Raw genomic sequence first — 26,144 nt, 5'->3', positions numbered from 1 at the left:
GACAATCCAGCAGCGGCGGTGCGCCTGCTGCTGGATGCATATAGGGAAAACACTGGTCATATACAATACTGACTAAAGGCATGATGGATATCCATCAAAACCATATTACCACCATGCCAAGTCAATCCTGTAAAAATCTCAGATGAGCAATTATAGGTGTTTATAAACCGCATTGTATCACAGAAAATGAAAGAAATAAATCTAAGGTAAATAAATGACTAATATGTAGATGTGCTCTGAAGTTATTAACATATTCGTTTAGTTTTAATTTATGTCACCTGGGTCTTTAAGATGCACCCCTTTGTAACATATCGGGCCCTATCGCGCAATTGACTTTCTCCCTGGCGCATTTGTGTCGCTGCTAGTTTGCAACTGGCGCAGAGCGTTCTTTTCCCTCCTGCGCCAAGCGTCGGTATATTAGGGAATGATCTTGCGCCTAAAGGGGCGGTTCGGCGAAAGGAGGAGGCGTGTTCTGGCGCAAACGTTCCCTGGTGCTATTTTGCAGTTTCAGAAATCACTTGCGCCACAAACCAGGAAATATCTGGTTTAAAGTCAGTGGCGCGTAGTTCAGATCAGAGATGGAAATTAACCTTTTTGCCCACCAGCCACTGTGGCAGGTAGATGAAAAAATCCACCAGCCACTCATCTTTTTTACCAGCCACTTTTTATACGCTATATATTTTTTTTAATGTATGCGTACATTTTAAACAATATAATAGTAACAATAGATAAGAAAAGTGTTTTTCATACACATCATTTTCTCCATCAGAAGTGATTTTTACTGTAAGTAGGTGCTACCAAGGAGTTGAAAATGTTACACTCTTACCGCATATGATAAACAATGCACAGGTATCTGCCATATTAAGTCATGTTTATTTCAAAGGTGTTACGATGACAAGTTTGGGGATAATTCATCTATACAAAGTATTTTCAATAAAAAACTAATTGACATATTAACAATAAAACAACATGCATGGCTACATCATCATAATTCAATAGGAACATTTGTTTTTTATATTTTCATGTGACTGCATACAAATGTGTTCACAGACATGGTAACTAACGTATGATGGTAAGCATTATTGGCTCCTAATACTAATATTCAGAAAAAAACTCTGCCTCAAAAGGCTATTGGCTTAAGCAATACAAGTAGAGGCATATACTTGAACTTTATACCCTGAACTTTGAAACGTTGCAAAAACATAATTATATATTTATGTGGCATTCAGTCCAATGCTGAAAATATATCTGTGGCATTCAGCAGGCAAATGCTGTGGTAAAGTGTGCAAAGTATGACCAAGTGTTTCTTTATGTTCAATAGAAACTTTATCGATCCCCTGTAGGGGAAATCTGTTAATGTTTGTCCCTATAAAACAATACCGCTAAATCTGAGGCCATGACTCTTAGCAGGAAACCGGTGGATTGCTTACTCCGGGTAGGAAATGAGTCCTTAGCCCAAGTGAAGGAGTTCAAGTACCTCGGGGTCTTGTTCGCGAGTGAGGGTACTATGGAGCGTGAGATTGGCCGGAGAATCGGAGCAGCGGGGGCGGTATTGCGTTCGCTTTACCGCACCGTTGTAACGAAAAGAGAGCTGAGCCGCAAGGCAAAGCTCTCGATCTACCGGTCGATCTTCGTTCCTATCCTCACCTATGGTCATGAGGGCTGGGTGATGACCGAAAGGACGAGATCGCGGGTACAAGCGGCCGAGATGAGTTTTCTCAGAAGGGTGGCTGGCGTCTCCCTTAGGGATAGGGTGAGAAGCTCAGCCATCCGTGAGGAACTCGGATTAGAGCCGCTGCTCCTTTACTTAGAAAGGAGTCAGCTGAGGTGGTTCGGGCATCTGGTAAGGATGCCCACTGGGCGCCTTCCTTGGGAGGTGTTTCAGGCACGTCCAGTGGGGAGGAGACCTCGGGGAAGACCCAGGACTAGGTGGAGAGATTATATCTCAACACTGGCCTGGGAACGCCTCGGGATCCCCCCGTCAGAGCTGGTCAATGTGGCCCGGGAAAGGGAAGTCTGGGGCCCCCTGCTTGAGCTGCTCCCCCCGCGACCCGACCCCGGATAAGCGGATGACGATGAGGATGAGGATAAAACAATAATGGTAAAAACATAAATACAAAACACGAGGGTAACTGAGTAAGTCAAACCCTCCAATCTGAAGGCTCTACTTAAACACTCCCCCTACTCACTTCCACCAACGTAAAGCGAACAGAACTGAGTAGGGGAGGCCGTTGCCCAACTAGTTTGTGAATGACCCAGATAAACGCAACGCAAATTCAATGTGAACATCTATGAGGCTTTAATAAAATCCAGGACGATTTTGAAATTCCGCCACACATTTTTCGCCGAGGGCAGAGGGCATGTCTGGGCAAAATAGAATGTCTTGTTACCTGGCGTACGGGAAACCCATTTGATTCCTACCTGTAACACTGTTAAATAGCGGCCCAAATTGGTGGGCGCTATCCTGGTAATTTCTCTGCGTGAGAAATACGAAGTTTGGCGTGTGAGTGTGTGCATGGGTTGAATTGCGTGTGTCTCATGTTGAATGTGTGAGACTTGCGAGAGTCTCACACAGGGCTCTCACATGTGTGAGAGCCCTGTTACTGGTATATTATCCCGGATGTTGACAGTCGCAGTTCAGCAAAAGAGGCGTAGAAGAAGAAGGGGGCCGGATGTTGACAGTAATGGCTGTGGAACTGTGCAGCGCCATATGACGAATGTATTAAATATGCAAATTTTATCCGACCGGACTTGAAAGTATAACCCGACACAGTGGCGGGCGAAGTGACATAATTCACCCGCCACCATACAAATCCACCCGCAAATGGCGTGTGGCGGATGTTTATTTCCATCCCTGGTTCAGATGCTATTTTAAGGGCGCATGCATAATGTTGCTAGTGCACCTTGCGCATACTATTGCATATTCTCGAAGAAAGTTGTCCAATCCCGGGTTGCTTTAACTCGCTTCATTTATTATAAAGTCGTCGGCATGTTTCGGCATGGTAAGTGAAGCTATACGGAGGGAATTGAATCTAACACGTGTGAGAGATAATAACTCTGGCTACTTTCAGCCACGGGCAGAGGCCCGTGGCTGTCCGCGGGTGTCGCTGAAAATCTCTAGCCTTCTATGGGCCACGGGCAGAGTCCCGTGACCCTTCGCGGGTGTCGCTGAAAAACTCTGGCTACTATGGGCCATCGGTCCTCAGGTAGAGACCGTCAAGTGGGCGTGGCCTAGTGGGCGTGGCCGGGGTGCCGTAATGGCTTCGGCTTCTTCATATATTTAAAAGGCGCTACCATCTGTAGCTGGAGCAGCCTCCAATAAGGTCTTGCTCCCCTTGTGGCTATGTATAGTATTTACGGCTTATATGTTTGGTCCTGCTTCATTGGTCCATGTGTGGGTAGCTAATGCCGCTTTTCCACTGCATGGTACCAGCTCGACACGACTCGACACGACTCGACTCAGCTCGCATTTTTTGCGTTTCCACCGCGGTACCATGGTATCTGGTACCTGAAGTGGCTGCTTTTTCTAGTACCTACTCGCTCTAGGTTCCAAGCGAGCTGAGCCGATGCTAAAAGGTGACGTCGGCCGATGGCCGGCGACTGATTGGCCAGAGAGTGTGACGAAGTCACGAGAGCGACATGGCAACCATGCTGGTAACATCCATAGCAGCGCCGCAGCCAACATGTTCCACTTCTCCAACTTCTTCAACATGCCAGCTAATAATAGTAATGCGATCGATGTCCTCCATTGTTGTTATGTGGGTTCTGTCCATGTGTGGGTTGCGTATGTGTTGTTTGCGTCGCGTACACAAATACGTCACGGCCCTTTCGCGCAGCCGACCCCGCCCACGTCCAGGAGGTACTATTTGCGGTGGAAAAGCACCCGTGCTGCTACCGTGTCGAGTCGTGTCGTGTCGAGTCGTGTCGAGTCGAGCTACATGTGCGGTGGAAAAGCGGCATTAGATTCTTAAAATACGTAACAATCCCTCCTTGGTCATCTTAGATGACCATACAATAATATTTTAAATCATAAACACCATTTACCACACCGAAAACATATCCAAAGTAGGATCAATCATCAACACCATCAACCGTGTGGGAACAACTCTCGAATAGAGAAAAACCACTACACGCTCATAATACTGAACGGTATTCACATTGTGGGTCTCATTGGAAATACAGGTCATTGTTTAACAATACAACAATGAACATAAATCTTGTTGTCATACAATCACATGATCAAACAGCACACAAACAAAAGTATCCATAGAAATCCTAAGCTAATACCCTTCAGTTATGTGCTACAAGGTCATAAAATGTTCAACATGTTCAAAAGTAAAGTAAAAATTGGTAGTCATAATACAATTTAAAAAATTCAAGATTATTGATAGCCTAGGATGGATTCGGGTGGTTCAGGTGATCTTTGTGCATTGGTTCGCTGTTGCATGTGGGTGGTTTTGGGCGTTGTTATTATCGTAGCCATTGTTTCTTCTGTCGCCGTCGGGCCTGTAATTCATGAACCCAAGACTCGTCCCTCCTTGTCAAGGGCTCAACTCAGAGAGGTTACTCCTACATCATGGGAGCCTCCAAACAGGTTCTCCGTCGTCGTCGTGTCAGTAACAGGTGGCCTGTAAAACAACCGTCTCAAAGAAGATCAACAGTACCATTATCAATGCAGCGATTCAGAAATAACGGGTTGCACTCGCAACCAAGCAACACTACCAAATAATAAACATAGTCTGGTATGGTTGTTTTAAAATGTGTTATTCGGGATATTGATTATCTTAAATACAGTCGATTCTACTAGAATAGTATAGGTGTGACTATTCTAGATATTACAGCTGGATAGGGTCGGGCCCCTCAGGTAATGTAAGCCTGAATGGCACTTGGCACTTCTGTAGCGCCCACTGCTGTGGTGATCAGCAGATGTAGTAGCCCTCGTGCGCAGGGAATACAACGGCAGCCGGTGACAATTAACACGGTCTCTGCATTTATTCCCGCGACGGGCACTTACTGGATTCTGCCTTTCCACCTCCCAAACATATTCTCCATCCATCCTGTGAAAGGGTCATTAATGCCGGAGTTCTCTGCCAATTCTAACCTGAGGGATTGTAATCATACCAGCGCCCTGGCCACCAACCCATCCGGAGCGATTCAAATCCTGCTGTTATTTGATCTCCTCATGTGACTGTTAGTCTTTGCTCGGCGGTGGTAGTTTGTAGGCTCCGGGTGTGTCTGCATCTGGTTCTGGAACTTTTTGCTTCTATTGCAGAAATACAAACTCATGTACAGCAGTTAGTTGTTCAAAAACATATTTCCATGAATTCTAATTTTAATTGTTTTACAGTATCTACTTTGATTTAATTTCACACTACATCCCTCCTTGCGCATTGCTTCAGCCATGCGCATTGAATGACAACCAAAGCTAACATCACCGTAGTGCAACCAAGTTGCAATAACCAAAAAAGATGTAAAAGGGAAATAACAATGTTAAAATTTGCATGTTCAATATCACTTCTGTGTTAACCGTATCTCATAATAACAGTTACCTTCATCATACTACCCGATTGTCCTACACTAACTATGTATATTGGATGACCTAATCTTCATTTATTCTACCTATTGCTCGCATTTGATGTTGTCCACACTTTGATTCACTCCTATGTCAAACGTGAAATGAACCGGGCCGAGAGGAATCAATCCAATTTGAACTCCCTGGCAAACGACGGCCAAGCCTCCGGTTTAATATGCAACTAAGCTAGATTAACGTTAAAAACCTGACCTTTCCTCCCCCCACCGTAAGAGTTTGGAAGTTTATGGTCGGTATAAATATACCTTATGGTGGCCCCGGCTTAACTTCGGGACATTCACCATTTACCTTATGGTGGCCCGGTTTAACTTCGGCGCTTTTCACCATATAACACTTAAGTTATCGTTGGGGAGGGGGGAAGGGAGAGCGAGAGAGAGAGCGAGAGCGAGAGAGGGAGAGAGGTTGTAACACTTTAGCTGGGCTCCCCCCGCCCAGCGGAGGTTGGTAACAAAAGAAACCGACGTCATGAAGACGCGCCGTCTCTTTAAACCGTACACCATGTGGTTACACTCAAGACTCGCAGAAGAAGCAAACTTTTCGCCATTTGACCCAGATTATTGGTCAAACGCCTTCATGGATCTCAATAAGAATATTGAGATTGCGGCAAATTTGCTTCCACGGCGGGTTAGCGAGGCACTCACACTAGTTGGGTTAAAACTGCGCAAGTGTACCTCTACGGCTGCGTTGTATACTAATCAAAATTGCACATTAGACTTAACTATGCCATTACATGAACAGTATTTATTATTATAATTATCTAGTTTTTTGTTGGTCAACATCAAATCGATATATTAAAACTAGGCAGAACAAAGGGTCATCCAAACCTACAACAATCATGCACATCTGGGTATTAAATATATGGTGATATTCTATAAACAAAACAAAAACTGAACCTAAAAGAAAAATTCAGGAGTTATCGGTTGAAACAAATGTTACTGTAATTGAACTACAGCAGTTGAGCTAACTCCCGCCTTGTGCACCGGTTAAAACCATGAATGCCGGGCATCCATCACTGCTTGGGTTGCAAAGGCCTGAAGAGGAAGAACAAATTTAGTACAAATGTGAACATTTACAGATCGTTTAAACTATTAATGTTGGTGAATCAAAAAACATTGATTACAACCCACACAAATATTTGCGTGTTTTGCCGATATCAACTAGGGAGTGGCTCTCTGTATTCCAGCACCCAGACACACAGACCCTCAAATATACAAACACTTAACTAAATTTACATCTTGGTTCCAACACATGGCTAGGTGTGAGGGTGTGAGGCTAGCATGGATTTGGAGGAAAGAACAATAAGACAAGAACCTCAACCCAACCAACAACAGCGAGGCCACTTGCCTCTCTATTGTTAGTTAAATCGAAGCCCCCGTCCCACCGTTCCCGATCTTCTTTAAGCAAAATGAATAAGGAAGGGTAGGGGAAGAGAATGTTTGCAGGGACAAAGGGTGGGGAGGGGGGGATCTGACGACCGGATTTGGGACAAAGGGATGGGGGGGGGGGGGGGGGGGGTCTGACTACCGGACCTGGAAGACTGGGACAAAGGGTGGGGGGGGGGTTACATGTGTGTAGGGGGCCTGGAGGGTCTTTTACCTTTAATAATTCATCGTCTTTAATAACAAAATACCAACAGACTTCAATGTAAAATGAAGCATGCAGTCTAGGGTGGCATTTAGCGGATCGGCAGATAAGATAGTATACACTCCGAACGTCCGCTATGATGCTACTGCTTAGGAACAGCGGAGCAGCCGGCCTCAGCGGAGAAGTGAAAGATAACTCTCGTTAACATATATTTTGGCCCGATCTATACAGAGACCGATAGTGGAGGGCTTCACCTCTCAACCAGTACCAAGAATGATCGTTAACGACGAGTACTAAAAACAACTCAAGTGTGAAGAAAGGGGGAGGTTGGGCCTTCAGTGTTCTTGCAACCGCGTGTTGTTATGCAGCACAACCGGACGGTGGCTAAAACAAATTTACACCTAAATGTTCTTATAACCAATCCTATTTCAGATTAAATCTTTAAGACAAAGAGTTCTACTTACCTCAGACGTGCGGGCCTGTTGAAGTTGTTTTAAGGTACGGCCACACCAAACGCGTCACCTGCGTACCACGCGTATAAAATCGGCAATTTTTCCATAGGGAAGCATTGGTGTACGCGCGTATGAGGTGCGTACACGCGTATCATGCGTACCAAGCAACATTTTACTCGCTGTAGGGGCGTATGAGGCGCGTACATATACGCGCGTATATATACGCGCGCACATATACGCGCGTACATATACGCGCGTACATGTACGCGCGCACATGTACGCGCGTATATGTGCGCGCGTATATGTGCGCGCGTACATGTACGCGCGTACATGTACGCGCGCACATATACGCGCGCACATATACGCGCGTACATGTACGCGAGGAGTTCAAAAAATTGAACTTTTTACACTCATACGCGCCGCAATAGCCAATCAGCGTTGAGCTTGACCCGACGTCACTGGCAGAGAGTAGTGAGCTTGGACAGAAGCATACGGCCGACATCTTTCTTTATTCTGTGTGGAAATAGTAACATAGTTACGCCATTAAATGCTTTTATGGAAACATTTTTAGCGAGAAATGTGCATTTTACTTTCATAATGTTCGCTCGGTGAATGTGAAGGATGTTTGGTTTGATAGTTATGACGAAGAGGGAACGCTCCGTTCACTTGCATGGACAGAGTCTCTGGTTACTAAGCAACCTCAACGTCTTGGCGGACTATATATCTGCTGATCAACACTACGAATGCTGGAAACACACCAGACACACCATGTGAAGTTATTTAACCCGATTATTGTTATTTATATCCGAGATTATTTAATCTAACCCGATCTAAACTCTATCACCCAAACACGGCGACGTTTGGGTTTCCTACCTCGGACTCCAGAGCAGCCATGTCCATGGCAGCCACGGCCGGCAACTTTCTTTATTCTGAGTGGAAATAGTAACATAGTTACGCCATTAAATGCGTTTATGGAAACATTTCTAGCGAGAAATGTGCATTTTACTCTCATAATGTTCGCTCGGTGAATGTGAAGGATGTTTGGTTTGATAGTTATGACGAAGAGTGAACGCTCCGTTCACTTGCATGGACAGAGTCTCTGATTGCTAAGCAACCTCAACGTCTTGGCGGACTATTTCTCTGCTGATCAACACTACGAATGCTGGAAACACACCAGACACACCATGTGAAGTTATTTAACCCGATTATTGTTATTTATATCCGAGATTATTTAATCTAACCCGATCCAAGCTCTATCATCCATCCAAACACGGCGGCGTTTGGGTTTCCTTCCTCGGACTCCTTAATCCAGCGCAGCCACAGGCTGGCGGGGGGGGGGGGGGGGGGAGTTTTGGACGGTCTCATCTACGCGCGTATGCGTACGCGCGTATCTGACCATTTTTGACACAAAATGGTCAAGCAACATTTTCGCTGCGTTACGCGCGTTACGCTGCGTGTTCGCACCTTTAGCGTCGCGCCCGCCGGGATTCTCGGGACTTTCTTCCAAACGTCGGAGGTCACCATCTATTGCATATTCTCGAAGAAAGTTGTCCAATCCCGGGTTGCTTTAACTCACTTCATTTATTATAAAGTCGTCGGCATGTTTCGGCATGGTAAGTGAAGCTATACGGAGGGAATTGAATCTAACACGTGTGAGAGATAATAACTCTGGCTACTTTCAGCCACGGGCAGAGGCCCGTGGCTGTCCGCGGGTGTCGCTGAAAATCTCTAGCCTTCTATGGGCCACGGGCATAGGCCCGTGACCCTTCGCGGGTGTCGCTGAAAAACTATGGCTACTATGGGCCATCGGTCCTCAGGTAGAGACCGTCAAGTGGGCGTGGCCTAGTGGGCGTGGCCGGGGTGCCGTAATGGCTTCGGCTTCTTCATATATTTAAAAGGCGCTACTATCTGTAGCTGGAGCAGCCTCCAATAAGGTCTTGCTCCCCTTGTGGCTATGTATAGTATTTACGGCTTATATGTTTGGTCCTGCTTCATTGGGTCCATGTGTGGGTAGCTTAGATTCTTAAAATACGTAACAATACACTTTGCTTCTCTAATCTACCTAGCCACACATTCTTGGTTAATTATTTGGGAAAGAACAGCTGATACAGCGGTAATAAGTTGTACTTTTAAATCAATGCATCTGCCAACACCGTACAGCAAACACATATTTTCTTGACACAGACATCGTGTACATGCCCATAACTTTTAGGATTGATGAGTATTTGATCGTGAGAAAACATTGTTTTACCGCGAGTGAGTGTTAAAAAGAATGAATGAATGCGGGCGCACGTGTGTGTATGTGTACAATAATTAATCAATGCGGGCGCACGTGTGTGCGTCCATCTGTTTAAACACACGCAAACTAAACACGTAACGCATAATACAGTCCATGGCAATGTATATTAACGGGGGGGAAACATGCATATTAGGAACACAAGTGAATAACGATAATGTATACAATACTGATAAGAAACAATGTTTATAATGTATTGCGTATATCATTAAATAGAACCACAGTTACTGCATATCATATGTGTGTTAAGTTTTTCTTTGCCGAAATTTATTTGAGGACTTTATTTGAGGAATGGAAAACCATTCCATGCGTGAATTAGGCCACATTATTTGGCCATAAACTGAACCATTTTAAATTTGGAATTCATGTGCATCTGTCTCATCGGAGACTGCAGACGCACTGTCAAAATATCAACTCGTCAGATTCAAATGCGCTCATGGCAAAAAAACAAAAAGAATGTGATCTTTGCCACGATCAGTGGAGGTGGTTAATATTTGCAGTGAGTCACTAAAGCACATTAGGAGCATAATTCATTTCAGCCGCAAGAGGCATTTTTTTCGCCGGTAAACTAGCAACATCGCCATAGAACCGCCCACAAAGCTACTTGCACTTGGCGCTTCTCACCTGCGTTTCAGACTGTTAAAATAGGGCCCATTGTGTGTTTGTTTCAGATGGCGTCTCTGTCTGTGACTAACTGGCCCAAACCCATTCCTCTGATTCCTTGTCTCTCCTGGTCGACTGCATCGAGTGTCTTCACCACGGTAATGATTTCAGGCTACTGTGTGGCTCTAGATCTTTGTTTTTTTCTTTCAATCTTGTTTTTAATGTTTAGGACAAAATTGTTTGTTGTTGCTTAATAATAAAACGAATTAAAAATAACGAAGAGATATATTTTATTATTCTACATAAATTAGGGATGCATATTTCAGGATAAAAATTTGATGAATTTTCTCTTCATCGTTGGGCAGAATTGTCAGGCACAGCGGCCTGTTCTCAGTCGCTTGCGAGTTCCAAAAAAATCACCTATGCAAGTGGCATGGTATGACGCATGCATTTAACTTTCTTTGATAATCTTAAATGGTTTTGAAATTAGGAATACAGTCACCCACTGTATAATCCTTTAAATTATACATTGTATAACTTAAAGGATTTTCCTTCTAGTAGCCAACCAATGCCCAGGTAAAACTCATGCAGCCCCCCCCCCATCCTGTAGGAGTCAACTAGTAGTGTCACTGCTATGCAGATGATGCCCAGTTATAGCCCTCTAAAACCTAATGATCCTGACAGCTTAAATAACTTCAGGGACTGTTAAATTAAATGCTGGATGCTTTCCCAAATTGATTGTCAACAACTTGTTGATTGTTATCTACATTTACATTTAGGGCATTTAGCAGACGCTTTTATCCAAAGCGACTTACAATAAGTACATTTGTCATAAGAAGTACATCAGTATATCGCTGTTGGTACAGAAAGGATGTTCATAGAACCAAGTGCAAGTACAACAATCGCTAGGCTAACCAATTCCCTGTGTTACAGCAATGATAGCAGCTACTGCAGTTGCTACACAGTTAAGTACTATAATACAATACCATACAACACAACACAATACAGTGTACAATTGTGGCCAGAAGGGGAAGGGTGGCTATGCAGAGTCGAGGTGGACTCTGAACAGGTGAGTCTTGAGTCTTTTTCGGAAGATAGTGAGCGACTCTGCGGTCCTGAGAGCGGCAGGGAGCTCGTTCCACCACTGAGGTCCCAAAACCGAGAAAAGTTGTGACTTTGCTGAACGGCCTTTGCTAGCTCTTAGCGATGGCGGTACCAGACGTCCAGCTGAGGTAGTTCAGCGGAGGGATCGAGTGTAGTAGAATCTATAAACGAATTATCTATCACTCCAACTAACTAAAAACATGAGGAATCGGAGACGCCGGATCAAGTATTGACAGAGACTTTATTGCTACCCGTAAGCAAGCAACAACAAAGCCGAGTGAGGTTTGAAAAGACACTCCAGAATGATTCTTGTCCTGCTCCTTATATACCCAATCATTACATAATACAAAGTTAGACTTTACATAAAATATTGATTTACATAACATGGTTTTTTTTAGGTCATAACTGTATCTTTGAACATACATTAACCTCTATGCAAACAGATAGATGATGTTCATGTGTGAATGTCAGCATATTCTTACGTTTTCTAGGTCATAACTGTACCTTTTGAACATACATTAACTATGGAGTCAGAATCATGCCAAAACCCCGCACACACCAAACGTGTTTTACTCACGCACAATGATTCACACACACGCTCAGTGTGGTTTGCAAATGCAAAACATCATTCACAAACTAATGCATTTTGCTTCAGAAAGAAATACAGTATGTTTTACAGAAAGTACAAAAAAAAATCCTTCAAGTACACAAAACAATTCTACATGTACGGAACACTGAAAGCTGCGTGTGGATCGGAAGGCATTTGCGCACGGATCAGCAAGGCGGAAAATTTGTAAAACAACAGGTGGTGTTGTTCCTTAGCACTTTTACCGCGCCATTCTAGGGCCAGTTAGTGGCCTTCTTGGCTTTCCATAGAATCCACACACGGTTGGCCGGCATCAAATAAAGAAAAAGAAAAAAAAGATCGTCCTGGCGGCCTTAAACGGACTCAACAGCGCCACCTGCTGTTGTGTAGTGTGAATCACAGGACATTTGTTTGTCATGTGACTATTGGCACTAATTTTCCGCCTTGCTGATCCGTGTGCAAATGCCTTCGATCCACGCGCAGCTTTCAGTGTTCCGTACTTGTAGAATTGTTTTGTGTACTTGAAGGATTTTTTTTCTACTATGTGTAAAACATACTGTATTTGTTTCTGAAGCAAAATGCATTAGTTTGTGAATGATGTTTTGCATTTGCAAACCACACTGAGCGTGTGTGTGAATCATTGTGTGCATGAGTAAAACACGTTTTGTGAGCGTGTGAATCGTTATGCGTGAGCAAAACACGTTTTGCGTGTGTGCGGGGTTTTGGCATGATTCTAACTCCATAATTAACCTATATGTAAACAGATAGATGATGTACAGGTGTGCATATCAGCACGTTCTTCAGAAAGTACATCAGATAAGAATAGTTAACCCACTCACTGGCACCACATAACACCTAACTTATAGTGGAAAGGTGATCAGCTACCTTCCACCATCAAAGTATCTATGATATGTAGGCCTAATAATAATCATTGTTTAACATAAAATGTAGGGTTAATTTCTTCCATACGAGCTGGGGTGTGTGGCTTTAGCAATGCTTGGAGGTAGGCAGGGGCAGTCCCATCGGCTGCCTTGTATGCCAGTACAATCGTCTTAAATTGATGCAAGCTACTACAGGGAGCCAATGGAGGTCCCGGAAGAGGGGGGTCACATGGGAGAACTTCGGTAGGTTGAACACGAGGCGCGCTGCCGCATTCTGGATGCGCTGCTAAGGTTTAATCGCAGGGGCAGGAAGTCCAGCCAGGAGTGAATTGCAGTAGTCGAGGCGGGAGATGACCAGTGATTGGACTAGAAGCTGAGCTGCTTCCCTTGTGAGGAAGGGCCGGATTCTGCGGATGTTGTAAAGTGCAAATCTGCAGGATCGGGCCACCGCAGTGATGTTTGCGGTGCAGCATAACTGATTGTCCAATACCACACCGAGGTTTCTGGCAGTTGGAGAAGGAGATACAGTGATGTTCTCAACGGTGACCAGTTAGTGCATGTGTGGGCAATCTTTCCCTGGGATTAGGAGGAGCTCGGTTTTGTTGAGGTTAAGCCTCAGGGGATGGGCAGTTGTCCAGGTGCTGACGTCCGCCAGACATTCCGATATGCGTGTTGCAATCAGTGCTTTATCAGATGAGGGGAAAGAGAGAAATAGCGTGTCGTCAGCATTGCAGTGATAGGAAAAGCCGTGTGATGCAATTACCGAGCCCAGAGATCTGGTATAGAGGGAGAACAGAAGAGGCCCCAGTACAGAGCCTTGAGGGACACCAGTTTCAAGCGTGCAAGGTTTGGACAAGGTGCCATTCCATGTCACTTGATAGGTGCGGTTCGTCAGGTAGGATGTGAACCAGGAAAGAGCAGATTCATCGATGCCAAGTTCGGCAAGAGTGGCAAGGAGGATCTGGTGGTTCACTGTGTCAAATGCTGCGGACAGGTTGAGGAGAATGAGAACCGGGACCGAGGGACGAGGCTCTGGCAGCACGGAGGGACTCAGTCACCGCGTGGAGAGCCGTCTCAGTGGAGTGTGCCTTCTTGAAACCTGACTGGTGAGGGTCAAGGATGTTGTTAGATGAGAGATAGGACAGTTGGTTAGCAACGGCACATTCCAGTTTTTTTGACAGGAATGAAAGAATTGTATTGATGATCTTCTGCGAACTTTTTCGTCTGTCTTCTGAACAAATCCACCAGACCGCGGGTGGCAAAATAAAAGCCGGCGTTTGACTGCCGGCACTAGGACCCGGAGGACACCACTGCATGGATTGGATGTTGGAGTGTGGCCATTGGTCAGGTTACAGGCGGCAAGGCGCGAGAATTTCAGATCAAATTGTGTGATGTGACCAAGCGCCCTGTCCGCTGTCTTCGTACAGACATATGAATGAATGACAGAGCATGATATTGTGAATAATGGCAACGCCCGCTGGGGCTAAAACTAGGCCATTCCAGTGCTGCTGGACACAAGAGTTTGGTTATGTATTTGTGAAGGACCGTGCTGTGTGCACTTTATGCTGTGAGAATGTTGTGTGCAGAACGTCAAGTGTTAAACGTCATTTTGAGGCGAAGCACGAGCACCCGCAGCGCTACCATCTGGGTCCACCCATTTTAGGTCCGGGCCCACCCATTTTGACCCAGGCCTATAGTAGTGAGTGATTTTCATTCTAGCTGTTCATCCAATAAGCAGCCTGAGAAAAGCTTTGAGTAAAAGCTTCTCAGCCAATCAGCGGCCTCTACCCCATGTGTGGACTGCAAGTGATCCAATGAAATGAATGACGTTGGCGCGCAAGCTTTTCAAGCAAGCTCAAGGAGACAGACGCAGACGGTAGCTAGCTATTGGCTAATATGAAACGCAAGGCAAAGCAAAGCTGTTTGTTTTCATTGAAATTCAGCAAGAAATGCTGCGAGGAGCAGAACTCCTGCCACTGCTGCCTGCTTGCCACGGTCAGACACCTTTGGTGACAAGGCTCTCATCCGGCCCGCCTGCGCGCACTTTTCCATTCCGGTGGAAGACGCAGAGCACACTGTGTTTGTGCAGCAGCTTAAAAGAAAGGCAAAGGCCAACAAGACCATGAACGAGAAAAAAGAAACACTCGTAGAAGTGCTCGACGCATGCCCCCGTGATATTTTCCCCAACATGAACATTTGGATTCTATCTAAACGCTATAAACTTAGAACGATGGTTATGGTAAAAACTAAATCGCTATTTAAAACCACTTACGAACACAGAGATTTTGACATCCGTCAGCAACACGCAAGCTCTGTGTTCGTCAATCTACCTATCGAGTCTCAAAAACAAAATAGCGTCGACGGGTGATCTACTGATGGAAGTGTGTGTATAAAATGTCCTGTTTAATAAACAATCTGTACACTTACAGAGTTCTCAATGCCTCGTTTTATATGTTAAGACCCTTATTATAATAGCAAAGAAGTGTCGGGCTACTTTTAGCCTTTTAATTGGTTTAAAATAGCGATTTAGTTTTTACCATAACCAGTGCCTCCATCGTTTACATGCGGTTTTTGTGCTCCAAAACGAACGTTTTATCTCGTTATCATACAAAACATATCCCAAATCCATTTTACACCGGAATTACCCTTCAAGAAATAAGCTATAGGAGAAATAATTTTTGATAGTTTTCCTGCTGTTTGTGTTAAGCAGCTGTGAAAGATTCAATGCTGCCGTTATTTCGTGTCCATACAATTCTTCTGTCATTCTGAATTTATAAGAAACAGTTAAATAATTTTGGAAAGTTCCCTGCGCGCCGTGCTGGGTAAATAAATGGAGAGAGAAATAGACCCTCCAAAGATATAATTCCGTTTCAGTCTTTTTGTATATTGAACATTCAAAAGAGATAAATGAAGTTAGGCTTACTGCCAAGGTGTATGTCTTTGTCCGCTTCAGCACTGAGCTGAGGACAGCGACACAAGAGCCACACAGGTAGGCTACTGTGAGTCGCTGTCCTCAGAGCCGCAGAGAAGCGCTGAAACGGAGATAAAGGGGAACCCGTTTTTTTTCTTTGGGCTTATTTGAACTGGCCAATCCAGTTTTCTGGAGGCCCACCCACAATCAAAATCCTGGCGCCGCTAGTGAGCACGAGAAGACCTTCAAAGACCAAGCAGACAAAGTAGAGTCAATTAAACGTGCTGTGTCCAGATATGAAAAACAAGCTAGCTCCTTCAAGGTTTTTACCACTGCTAAAGATCACGGGACAGAAGCAAGCTATCGCATTGCGCATTGCATTGCAAAGCATGGGAAGCCATTTACGGATGGCAAATGTATTAAGCAGGCTTTTCTCAGTTGCTCCGATGCTCTTTTTGAAGCATGCCAAATAAATAAACGATCAAGTCACGAATAAAGGACATTCCCACGTCAGCTAGAAGTGTTCAGATGTATTGATGAAATGGCTGAACATGTCAGAGCTCAGCAAACAGCTGGATTAAAAGGTGCTGCGGTATTTAGCATTGCGCTTGATGAAAGCGTGGATGTGAATGACATCCCGACCCGCAGTCATGGCAAGGTACTGTGATTCAACTGTCAGAGAGGTACTATGCTGCTTCAAGCCAATGCCTGACACTACTATAGGTGAGGACGTAGCCAAGGCATTAATTGAACATTTTGAAGAACAAGGGATTAACATCAGAAAAGTGTTTGCAGTGACCACAGACGGCGCCCCCGCTATGGTTGGGAGACACAATGGAGCTGTCAAACTGATAGAAAAAAAAGTCTGTCACCCCATCATGAAACTCCACTGCATCATGGAAAATATCTAATATCATCAGGAAAATCTGCGTGCAAAAATGTCAAATTCCGATCTCAATGAAGTTATGGCCACGGTGACAACGATTATTAACTTCATAGTGAAGTGATCTGCTCTGACGCATCGGCAGTTTCAGTCCCTGCTCGAGGAGCTGGACAGCGCATACACAGATCAGCCTCTCCACTCAGCAGTGAGATGGCTGAGTTGCGGAAATGTTCTGGAGCGATTCTTCAGCTGCTTTGATGCTATCAAGGCCTTTCTGGCTGGGCCAAAAGTATCCAGAACTGGAGAACGAGAAGTGGATTGTGAAACTTATGTTTCTGGCAGACATTACGGGACATCTGAACGTGCTCAATCTCAGACTTCAAGGAGCAGGACAAACTGTTTTGGACATGTTTGAGACATGGACGGCTTTTGTCGGTAAGCTGGCAGTATTCTCAGATGACATTTCCACCTCCACGGTCCACTACTTCCGACACCTGAGAGAGCTGTCCTCCTTTTGCAACATCAGCCCCGCTGAAATAACCACGTACATGCGTGTGCTGGAGGCGGAGTTCACAAAGCGATTTGTGGATTTTAAAAGGTACGGACCAATGTTCTCTGTTTTGATGAAGCCCAACAGCTTTGATGGGCATGATTTGGATGCTACTCTGATCGACTGGATGGATACAGAGGACATGAAAATGCAGCTGATTGAGCAGAAGAGCTCAACACTGTGGGTTTGCAGAGCTCAGAATACAGTCGGAAAGCCACAACAGTTCAAGATCACAGAGCCTACATCCTCACTTGCTGGGCATCTGCACCTGAGAAATTCAGCTGTCTCCGGGGCATTGCACTGGCGCTGCTGTCAGTCTTCGGGTCAAAATATCTCTGTGAGCAGGTGTTCTCACACATGAAACATGTGCTGAGCCCCACCCGCAGTCGGTTAACAACGGAGCACTCGGAGGCATGTTTCATTCCCTCTGGTCTGGCCCTCAGTCTCATGAGGACCACAGCATTGGTAAACAGATAGAGGAACAGCTGCGTGTAGGAGTGATGACTGAACTGGCTGTCAACACCTTGTGGGAGCAGTCCTACTTAAAGGTTGGGTATGCGATTTGCGAAACGCCAGCAGATTTTGAAAATACACAACTCAAATGGTCCTACCCCCTCTCCTTCAACGCTGAATCTGACTCCACCCATTCCAAGTACCTGGACTCGCAATCATGCACGAGCGCGAACAGAGATGCGCGAGAGCGAGCCAGGCTAGCGTAGGTTTTCGTTTAACAACATGGCACATTCGGCTGTAAGTTGCACCCAGTACCGCGGGAAGTAGGGGTGCTGGGGGTGCTGCAACACCCCCTGTCCGAGGCCCTGTCTTATCACAGAAAACGATCATTTCTAAAAACTCCAGCCAAAGTGGAGATTTCTGAAAACGCCGGTTACGTGTTGTCGTGTCAACAGGGAGAAACGGGATTTTAGGTTCTGAAGCGTCACATTATGCACCAGGAAATGCTTAACGTTCCTGTGAGCGCCCGCTGTACCGTATTGGTCCGAATATAAACACAAACCCCATTGTAAGACGACCTATATTTGGAAAAAAGATTTGAAGACCAGATCTTGTTTTTATGAATAAATAAATTGTATTCATTGAAATAATATACGAAAATAAAAAGGCATAGAATAAAACACTGCATTGCCACTAAACAGTAGTGCAAATAGGCCGTACTGATGTGTACACCAAAGACTATTCCTGACACTCCTCTGCCCCGCTGTGTTCGCTCTGGCTGTGGTCGCTCCGCACTGTTTCGGCCCGTGGCAAAGCGAGTCTGACCTAGTGCTGAAAAAAGGTTAGATGAAAAAGTGTGAGGGTAGCGGTGGTGCGCTAAACTTGTTCTGTGAGCAGCTGGATGTGAACCATGGTGTGAAGGAAGTGAACACAACGATCGATTTTCAACTGTGCGCGCATTCACTGGTGTAATTGAGCTGCGCTGCTATATATCTTTTTTATCAATGTAACGAGTTGCGAGTATAGTGCAGGCTGAGTTATTTTTTTCCAGCACCCCCTGCTGAGAATACGTTCTCGCGGCTATGGTTGCACCAGATGTTATAAACATTAAACATTAAATAATTACTATTTTTAGAAAATGTATGTTTGTTTCATATAATTGTATTGGAAGTCCTGGTTTTCACTAGGGTTGCCGCGGTGTGGAAATGTTCACACCGAGTAATACACTCGTCTCAACACCGGTATTACCGAGTATAAACGGTATAAACTCTGAAACTAGGTCAACCGCCACATAAGCATCGGTTTTTAGACCCTTCTCGTCCTTCAGTTGCCGCAGACGTTTGAAAGCAGCGCCTAGGATTATTCTTGATTTCAGTTTTTCTCTTTCAGCGTTTTTATTATCAATTACTCTCTGAAAAAGAGTTTTCCTTCTCTTTGCTGGCGGTGGTGGTGGTGGTGGGGATGGTGGCGTCTTGTCTGCCATGGAAATTGTCTTCTACTGCTAGGTCCAAATGTGGATTAACTAGTTCCAGTAGCTACCTACCGCAGGATAACAACAAACAGGAGCTTGCTCTGGGTCACGAGCTCTGGGTCACGAGTACTGCACGAAGGGGTCGCGCGCGGGGGGAGGGGGAGTGCAGTACGACCGTTTGATTGACGTACTTACTGTCCAATGCAACGAGGTGGCAATCCAAATGATTGGCTGGAGTTTTTCGAGCCCTGCCCGTTCCACAGATGATTGACTTGTTTAATTTTCATGTCAGTACTTCTAACTCAGTGGCTGTAAGCGGGTTATGATAAGGATTTAAAGTAATTTTGCAAAAATGGCCAAAAAAGCGAATTCCGTACCCAACCTTTAATATTATTCATCCTAATTTTCAGTTATTATCTAAAAAAATGGGGCTTATATAAGTTCAATACGCTATTACTTTTACCTTAATATATAAAGCATATTTTTATTTTTTATTATTATATTATTCTTTTATTTTTTTACATGTATGAAATGCACCTATGTAAAACAGGATTATGAGGTCCCCAAAAAGTTTGGTACCACATTGATCACCAGGGGTGCTATAACTCGAGATAAAATTGAATTGACCACGAGTTTTGTGCAAATACGATTATGTGATAAATGAGTCCAGTTATTTCCATACTTCTCTAGTATCCCCGGTGACGAAAACATACTGTAGGCTACAAGAGATTGAATGTTTTTGTGTTGCTATGCAGGCTACAGTGTCTCACCTTCACGTAATACTATAAACCAAACTGATCTCTAAGTAATTATATACATTTGTACTACTTTGTCTCAAACTGTTTACAATAGAACATTTTAAATTAAACTCTTCTATTCTCTATGGTTTCAGGGTGTTTTGAGTAAAGCTGTGAATTGGCGAGAACTGGACAGGCAGTATGCAATTAACTCAGTTTATGAAGAGGAAATTAGTAAGTTTCTTGAATACTGTGGGGTAAGTTGTACCTTTTATATCTCAAATGAAAATAAAAAAAATACTTAATACATTATTGAGAAAGTAAATTCCTCGTGGACAAATGAGATCAACAAAAAGAATAGTTAATGTTATATGTGTTTCTATTAGGTGGATTCTTTTAAATGGGCCCAGGATCTAGTAAATATCTCCCAGGACAGTTTGAGTTCACTAGACCATCTGGTGTCTTTCAGTGGAGATGGAGAAGAAACAATCCGTTATCCCAGATATAGAGTGGGGATAAGTGGGGAATCGGATGGAAACAGTTCTGAAGATGCACTAGAAAAAAATGTCTCAAACAATAGGAGACATTGCTTTGACACTCTTCCAAGGTATTGGAATTGCAAATGTAAAAATAAATAAGTAAATGTTGATTTAACATTTAATGACATTAAATACTCTGATGTTGTTGGCTCATGCTTCCTTTTCATAGGCCAGCTAATGATGCTGTACCGACTGACAGCAAGGACTCTGCAACTAACTATCAGCCATTCTCACAATGGGAGTCTCTTCGTTTCATGAAGGGAGTAATGGATGAATGTACACACATGGCTAACTTTCCACGTAAGTATTTATTTTTCCACACAAACTAGTGGATGTTAAGGATTTTTTTTTTTTTTGCAAATTTTTCATTGCAAAGTGTTTTCCTCCTTGCTCAGTTAATTTCTCTGCTTGCGTGGTTAGTTTTCCTAAAGTGGTGGAACCAACCATGGCCATTGTATCCCTACCTTGTATTGGCTACAGACCCCATAATGCAGACCTATCAATGCATAGTTATTTTGTATTTGAGGTCAGTGAGTTGTTTATTGATTATTTTTTTTTTTTCAGTCACTTTTTTTATTTTATTTTTTATTTATTACATTTTATCTTAAAAAAAAAATCAACAACAGGTAGAACACGCGGCCGACATGCATAAGTATTGCTACCATTTTGTGAATTTCAGATAATGATGTTTGGATATTGCTGTGAACAAATAGATTGGGTGCTATTGAACTTAACTAAATCTAGTGTTTTCGATTTTTTGGTGAAACCGCATATGTCTTGTGCGTTTCGGCTGACCATCCGGACTGAGCCGGCGAATCCGGTGCCCAAAACCGCACATTTCTGAAACCACCCTCGGAGGTGGTTTCAAATCTATCCGGACCTATGCGGTTTCATGTTAGAATTCGTGTGGACGCCTGAAACGCAAACGATGAAGTCATTAGCCGGTTGTCATTGCGTTAAATTTTTTATTGATTATTTTATTTGTATTTTTTTGTAGCTTTAAATAAAGCCCCATGATCAATTTAATTACTAACTGTACATCAAAAAGTATTTTTGCTCAATTTAAAAGGTTGAATCTCCCCATGACTGAATGTTTGTATACAGCGCACAGGCTGTATGTGCGCAGGCTTGATGCGCTCCACTTTTTTCTGTGGAGAACCAGCGCCTTGAATATTTACTACAGCGTTTCCACAGCTCGATGCGGTTTCGCAATGACTCCATCTTTACAGAGATATTCCTGAATCGCATAAAACGAAACCGGATCGTTTTCGCCCGTTTCGGCTCCGTGTGGACGGGGCCTCAGATACACTTTTATTGAAGGACTAGCCTTTTTATTTTTAAATCCACATTTGGATGTAATTTTTTTTCTTTCAATCTCCACTGCTTAGAGAAAGAACCCTATTCATTGATGAAGGCTGCGTAAAAAAAAAAGTGCTCTTAATTTCTGGCCGTGATATGCTGCTGTCTGAACCAAACGCCTTAACCAACATACTAGTTTGGGGGCCTATGACTAGAGCTTAATATGGGGTGGTTCTTTTAGTTTAGTTTATTTATTTAGCACACATTACAATAATGGTGCAAGGAGGGAACGAAGCCCAGTGGGCTTGTACAAGAGTTCCACCCCTGTCAACAATCACAAACAAATAATATTTATAAGGCTAACAAATAAACTTTAGAAAATAATGAGACAAAGTACATAAATAAATCAAAAATAATCAAAATTCATTAATAAGATGATTCATGAAAAGATAAGATGTTTTTTAAGCTGCTTTTTGAAGAATGAGTAGGATGATAAGGATCTTAATAAGGGAGGTAGTACATTCCATAATGCAGGGCCTCTATACGACATAGTAAATTGATGATGTGATGTGCGGGAGAAGGGTAAAGATAGGTTGTTATTATTGCTGTGTCTAGTGCGATGTGAATGTACGTTAAATGAGTGAGTAAACAAAGACTGAAAGCTTTCAGGGAGATCTTGGTTTCTGTAAATAAACTTGTGAATGAATAAACATATCTGATAGATATTTAATTTGTGAATTGGCCAAATAGAATCATTTATGAAAAGTGGTGCTGATGGAGCATATCTGTTTGAATGTGAGATGAATCTTAAGAATCGCTTCTGAATGATACATAATTTTTTGAGATGGTTGGGATATGAAGCCGCCCAGACCAGATTACAGTAGTTCAAATAAGGAAACAAAAAGCTATAATATAACGTTAAATGAGCAGAAGGATGAATTAGAGGACACACTTTTCTTAATATGCCCATCATCTTCGTGGATCTTTTGCAAACCAAGTCTATATGATTTGACCAGTTAAGTCTTTCATCAACTAAGATTCCCAAAAATTTGGAAGCTTTTACTTGCATAATTTCTGATCCATTAATGAAAACTTTAGCTTGTTCTTTGGGGTAAGACTTGTTTAGGTTGCAAAAGATCACAAAGTTACATTTCTTCACGTTAAGTGTTAATTTATTCATTTGAAACCATTTGGCAATTGATAATAATTCATCATTTACACAGTTAATCAAATAATTAAAGTCATTATGAGTTGCTATGAGATTAGTGTCATCAGCAAATAATACAGGAAAAAGATGTTTACAAGACATGGCTAAATCGTTTATATAAATCAAAAATAATAAAGGGCCCAGTATTGAACCCTGTGGCACCCCATGTATGATTCTTGACTTGGTAGAAGAATAGCCATTAAGCGACACATATTGTTGTCTGTTAGATAGATAATTTTTAAACCAGTTCAGGGCAATATTGTCCAATCCATATCTATTTAATTTAGAAATCAGAATACTGTGGTTAACGGTATCGAATGCTTTGCTTAAGTCTTAAAAGATCCCAATGGCAAACTTACTAGTATCCATGGCGGATGAAATTAAGTTAGTTAGCTCGAGTAATGCATGCTCTGTTGAATGTTTTTTTACGGAATCCATACTGGTGAGCATATAGGATCTTATTTACAGTTAAGTGCTTGGATATTCTTGCATAAACTAATTTCTCCAATAATTTAGAGATGCAAGGCAGGATTGATATAGGTCTATAGTTTCCAAAATCATGAGTATCACCTGTTTTGAAAACAGGGATAACTTTAGCAATTTTTAGATCGAGGGGAATAATTCCAGATTGGAGTGATAAAGAAAGAATACGAGTTATCGGTTGAATTAAATGATCAATGGTTTCTTTGATCAAGATGCTCTTTATGCCATCATGACCTGGCGCTGAATTCTTTAATTCCATTATGATATTATGGACTTCCTGTGAAGTTGGAGGCACAAAGGTATTGAGAGGAGAATATTGACCCTTAATGAAGTTACAAGGGTTCTCATTTGTGTCCAAGATACTTGATGCCAGATCCGAGCCAACATTAACAAAAAAAGTATTAAAGCCATCAGCTATTTCATTAGGGTTAGAGAGGACACTCTCTTTCCCACGCATCTCTGCAGGTGCAGTTGCTGCCGATTTCTTGCGATTCAACAAATGATTAATGAGGTTCCAGGTTGACTTAATATCGTTTGATGCTTGGGTGAATTTTACTGCATAATATTTTTTTTTTGCTTTCCTTATATCAGCTATAAATTTGTTTTTATATTTCTTATAAGTTTCTATGTTAGAAGGGATGGAGTTTGTAATAGCTTTCCTATAGAGTTTATTTTTTTTACGGGAGCGTTTCTTCAGATCTTCAGTAATCCAAGGTCTCCCTTTTGCAGAATTAATTTTAGACTTATGGCTGCTCATCAGAAAAGATGATTCTAGAGCTGAATTAATAAGGGCTATGAAAAGATGATAAGCTGTATCAACATCATTTAGCCCAAGAACCTCATCCCAAGAGACGTACCTGATGGCAGTTTTGAAAGATAGCAGTCGAAAACATTCTTAAAGAGGTTGGTAGGTATAGTATCAAGGCAACAGGTGGATGTCTTTAGTTGTGTCACAGTTTCCACAAGATTTTGAGAGTCTATAACATTAAAGCATGCCATCCTTGCCACGTTATTTTTGCCTGAACAGGGTGGTAGTCCAACATTTTTGTTTGAAGTGGAGATATTGATGGCGCGTCTGATACCTTCAATTTTATCAGTATAAAAAGCTGCAAACTCATTGCATTTCTGCGTGGAATGGAGATCAGGTGGAATTTGTGTTGGGGGGTTGGTCAGTCTGTCAACAGTTGCAAATAGGGTTTTTGCATTATTAGTGTTGGTTTTAATGATATTGGAGAAAAATGTTTCTCTAGCATTTTTTAAGTCTAAATTGTAGGCACGGAGGCTCTCTTTATAGATATCATGGTGAATATGAAGTTTTGTTTTACGCCAGATGCGTTCAACCTTCCTGCATTCTTTTTTCTGTGCTGTTACAGAAGCAGCTTTTCTCCAGGGTGCCTTTTGCTTTCCAGAAATCGTTTTAACCTTATAAGGTGCAAAATTTTCAAATCCCAAAATTTTCAAATGAAAGTTTTCTACAAGATCATCAGCAGAACATGGGTTTAGAGGTGGTAGCAAGGAGATGGCCTTTTTAAAAAGTACATTAGAATCTTCATTGATATTCCGTTTTTTGACAGTGTTTGATTTTGTCTGTATGTCGGGAATAAAAGATATGTTAAAGAAAACACAAAAGTGGTCAGACAAGGAAGGATCAGTCACAGAGAGATCAGAAACATTGAGGCCCTTTGTGATAACCAGGTCTAGAGTGTGCCCCTTACAATGAGTAGCCTCTTTCACATGTTGAGACAGTTCAAATGTGTCCAAAATGGTAAAAAGTTTTTTTGCACACTTGTCATTCAAATCATCAGTATGAAAATTGAAGTCACCAGTTATAACTAGACAGTCAAATTCTGTGGAGATGCTAGACAATAATTCTGTGAAGTCATCGAAAGAATTTGCAGAATATGTGGGTGGCCTGTAAATAATTAATAGGAGAACTCTGGGGGAGCATTTCAATACAGCACTAAGGTATTCGAACGATGGAAAATCACCAAATAACATCTGTTTCCCCTGAAATACATTTTTAAATATAGCAGCAACCCCTCCACCTCTTTTTCCAGATCTACATGCATCAAAAAAGTTATAGTCGGGAGGAGCTGTCTCTATCAGAACGGTTGCACTGTTAGATAGATATAGATAGATATAATAAACCCGAAGTGATTTCATAATCCAGAGAATTAAAAAGAATGTTGTCAATTAAAGATTCTGATGATCTAGTAATACGAGATGGCTTTGTAATTAAAGGATAAAAATTAAAGTAAAGTAAAGTGTGTTCAGAAAGACTGTTGTGGATACTAGGTCCTCTTTGAGCAAGTTAATATTGAAATCCCCCAATAATGCACACAATTTATTTTCCTTGTTAATGATTTCTAAAGTAGAATACAATGCGTCATTAAACGTATTTATATCTGAATCGGGTGGCCTATAAATACAACAGACTATAATGTTTTTTTTATTACCTAATGCAATGTCGATAAATACAGTTTCCACAAGGGTCGTATCGTACTCAATACTCAAA

General features: G+C 42.6%; 1 protein-coding gene across 6 annotated transcripts in view; it reads left to right on the top strand.

Annotated features, from left to right (window-relative positions):
- Positions 1–26,144, top strand: part of abhd18 (abhydrolase domain containing 18) — a 114,660-nt gene that overhangs the window by 82,646 nt on the left and 5,870 nt on the right. For 4 of the 6 annotated variants that reach the window (XM_060063475.1, XM_060063474.1, XM_060063473.1 and 1 more), the window contains 4 exons: positions 10,594–10,683; positions 20,257–20,358; positions 20,488–20,708; positions 20,810–20,940. In XM_060063475.1, coding sequence (XP_059919458.1) covers positions 10,594–10,683; positions 20,257–20,358; positions 20,488–20,708; positions 20,810–20,940 — 544 coding nt within the window. The remainder of the gene's footprint in view (positions 1–10,593; positions 10,684–20,256; positions 20,359–20,487; positions 20,709–20,809; positions 20,941–26,144) is intronic. The other 2 variants (XR_009527828.1, XM_060063476.1) reach the window with 2 other exon arrangements.

Source organism: Gadus macrocephalus, chromosome 10, assembly GCF_031168955.1.
Source record: "Gadus macrocephalus chromosome 10, ASM3116895v1".
NCBI classification, from domain to species: domain Eukaryota; kingdom Metazoa; phylum Chordata; class Actinopteri; order Gadiformes; family Gadidae; genus Gadus; species Gadus macrocephalus.
Note: the sequence above shows the minus strand (reverse complement) of the source record. Positions and strands in the feature narration are given on the sequence as shown.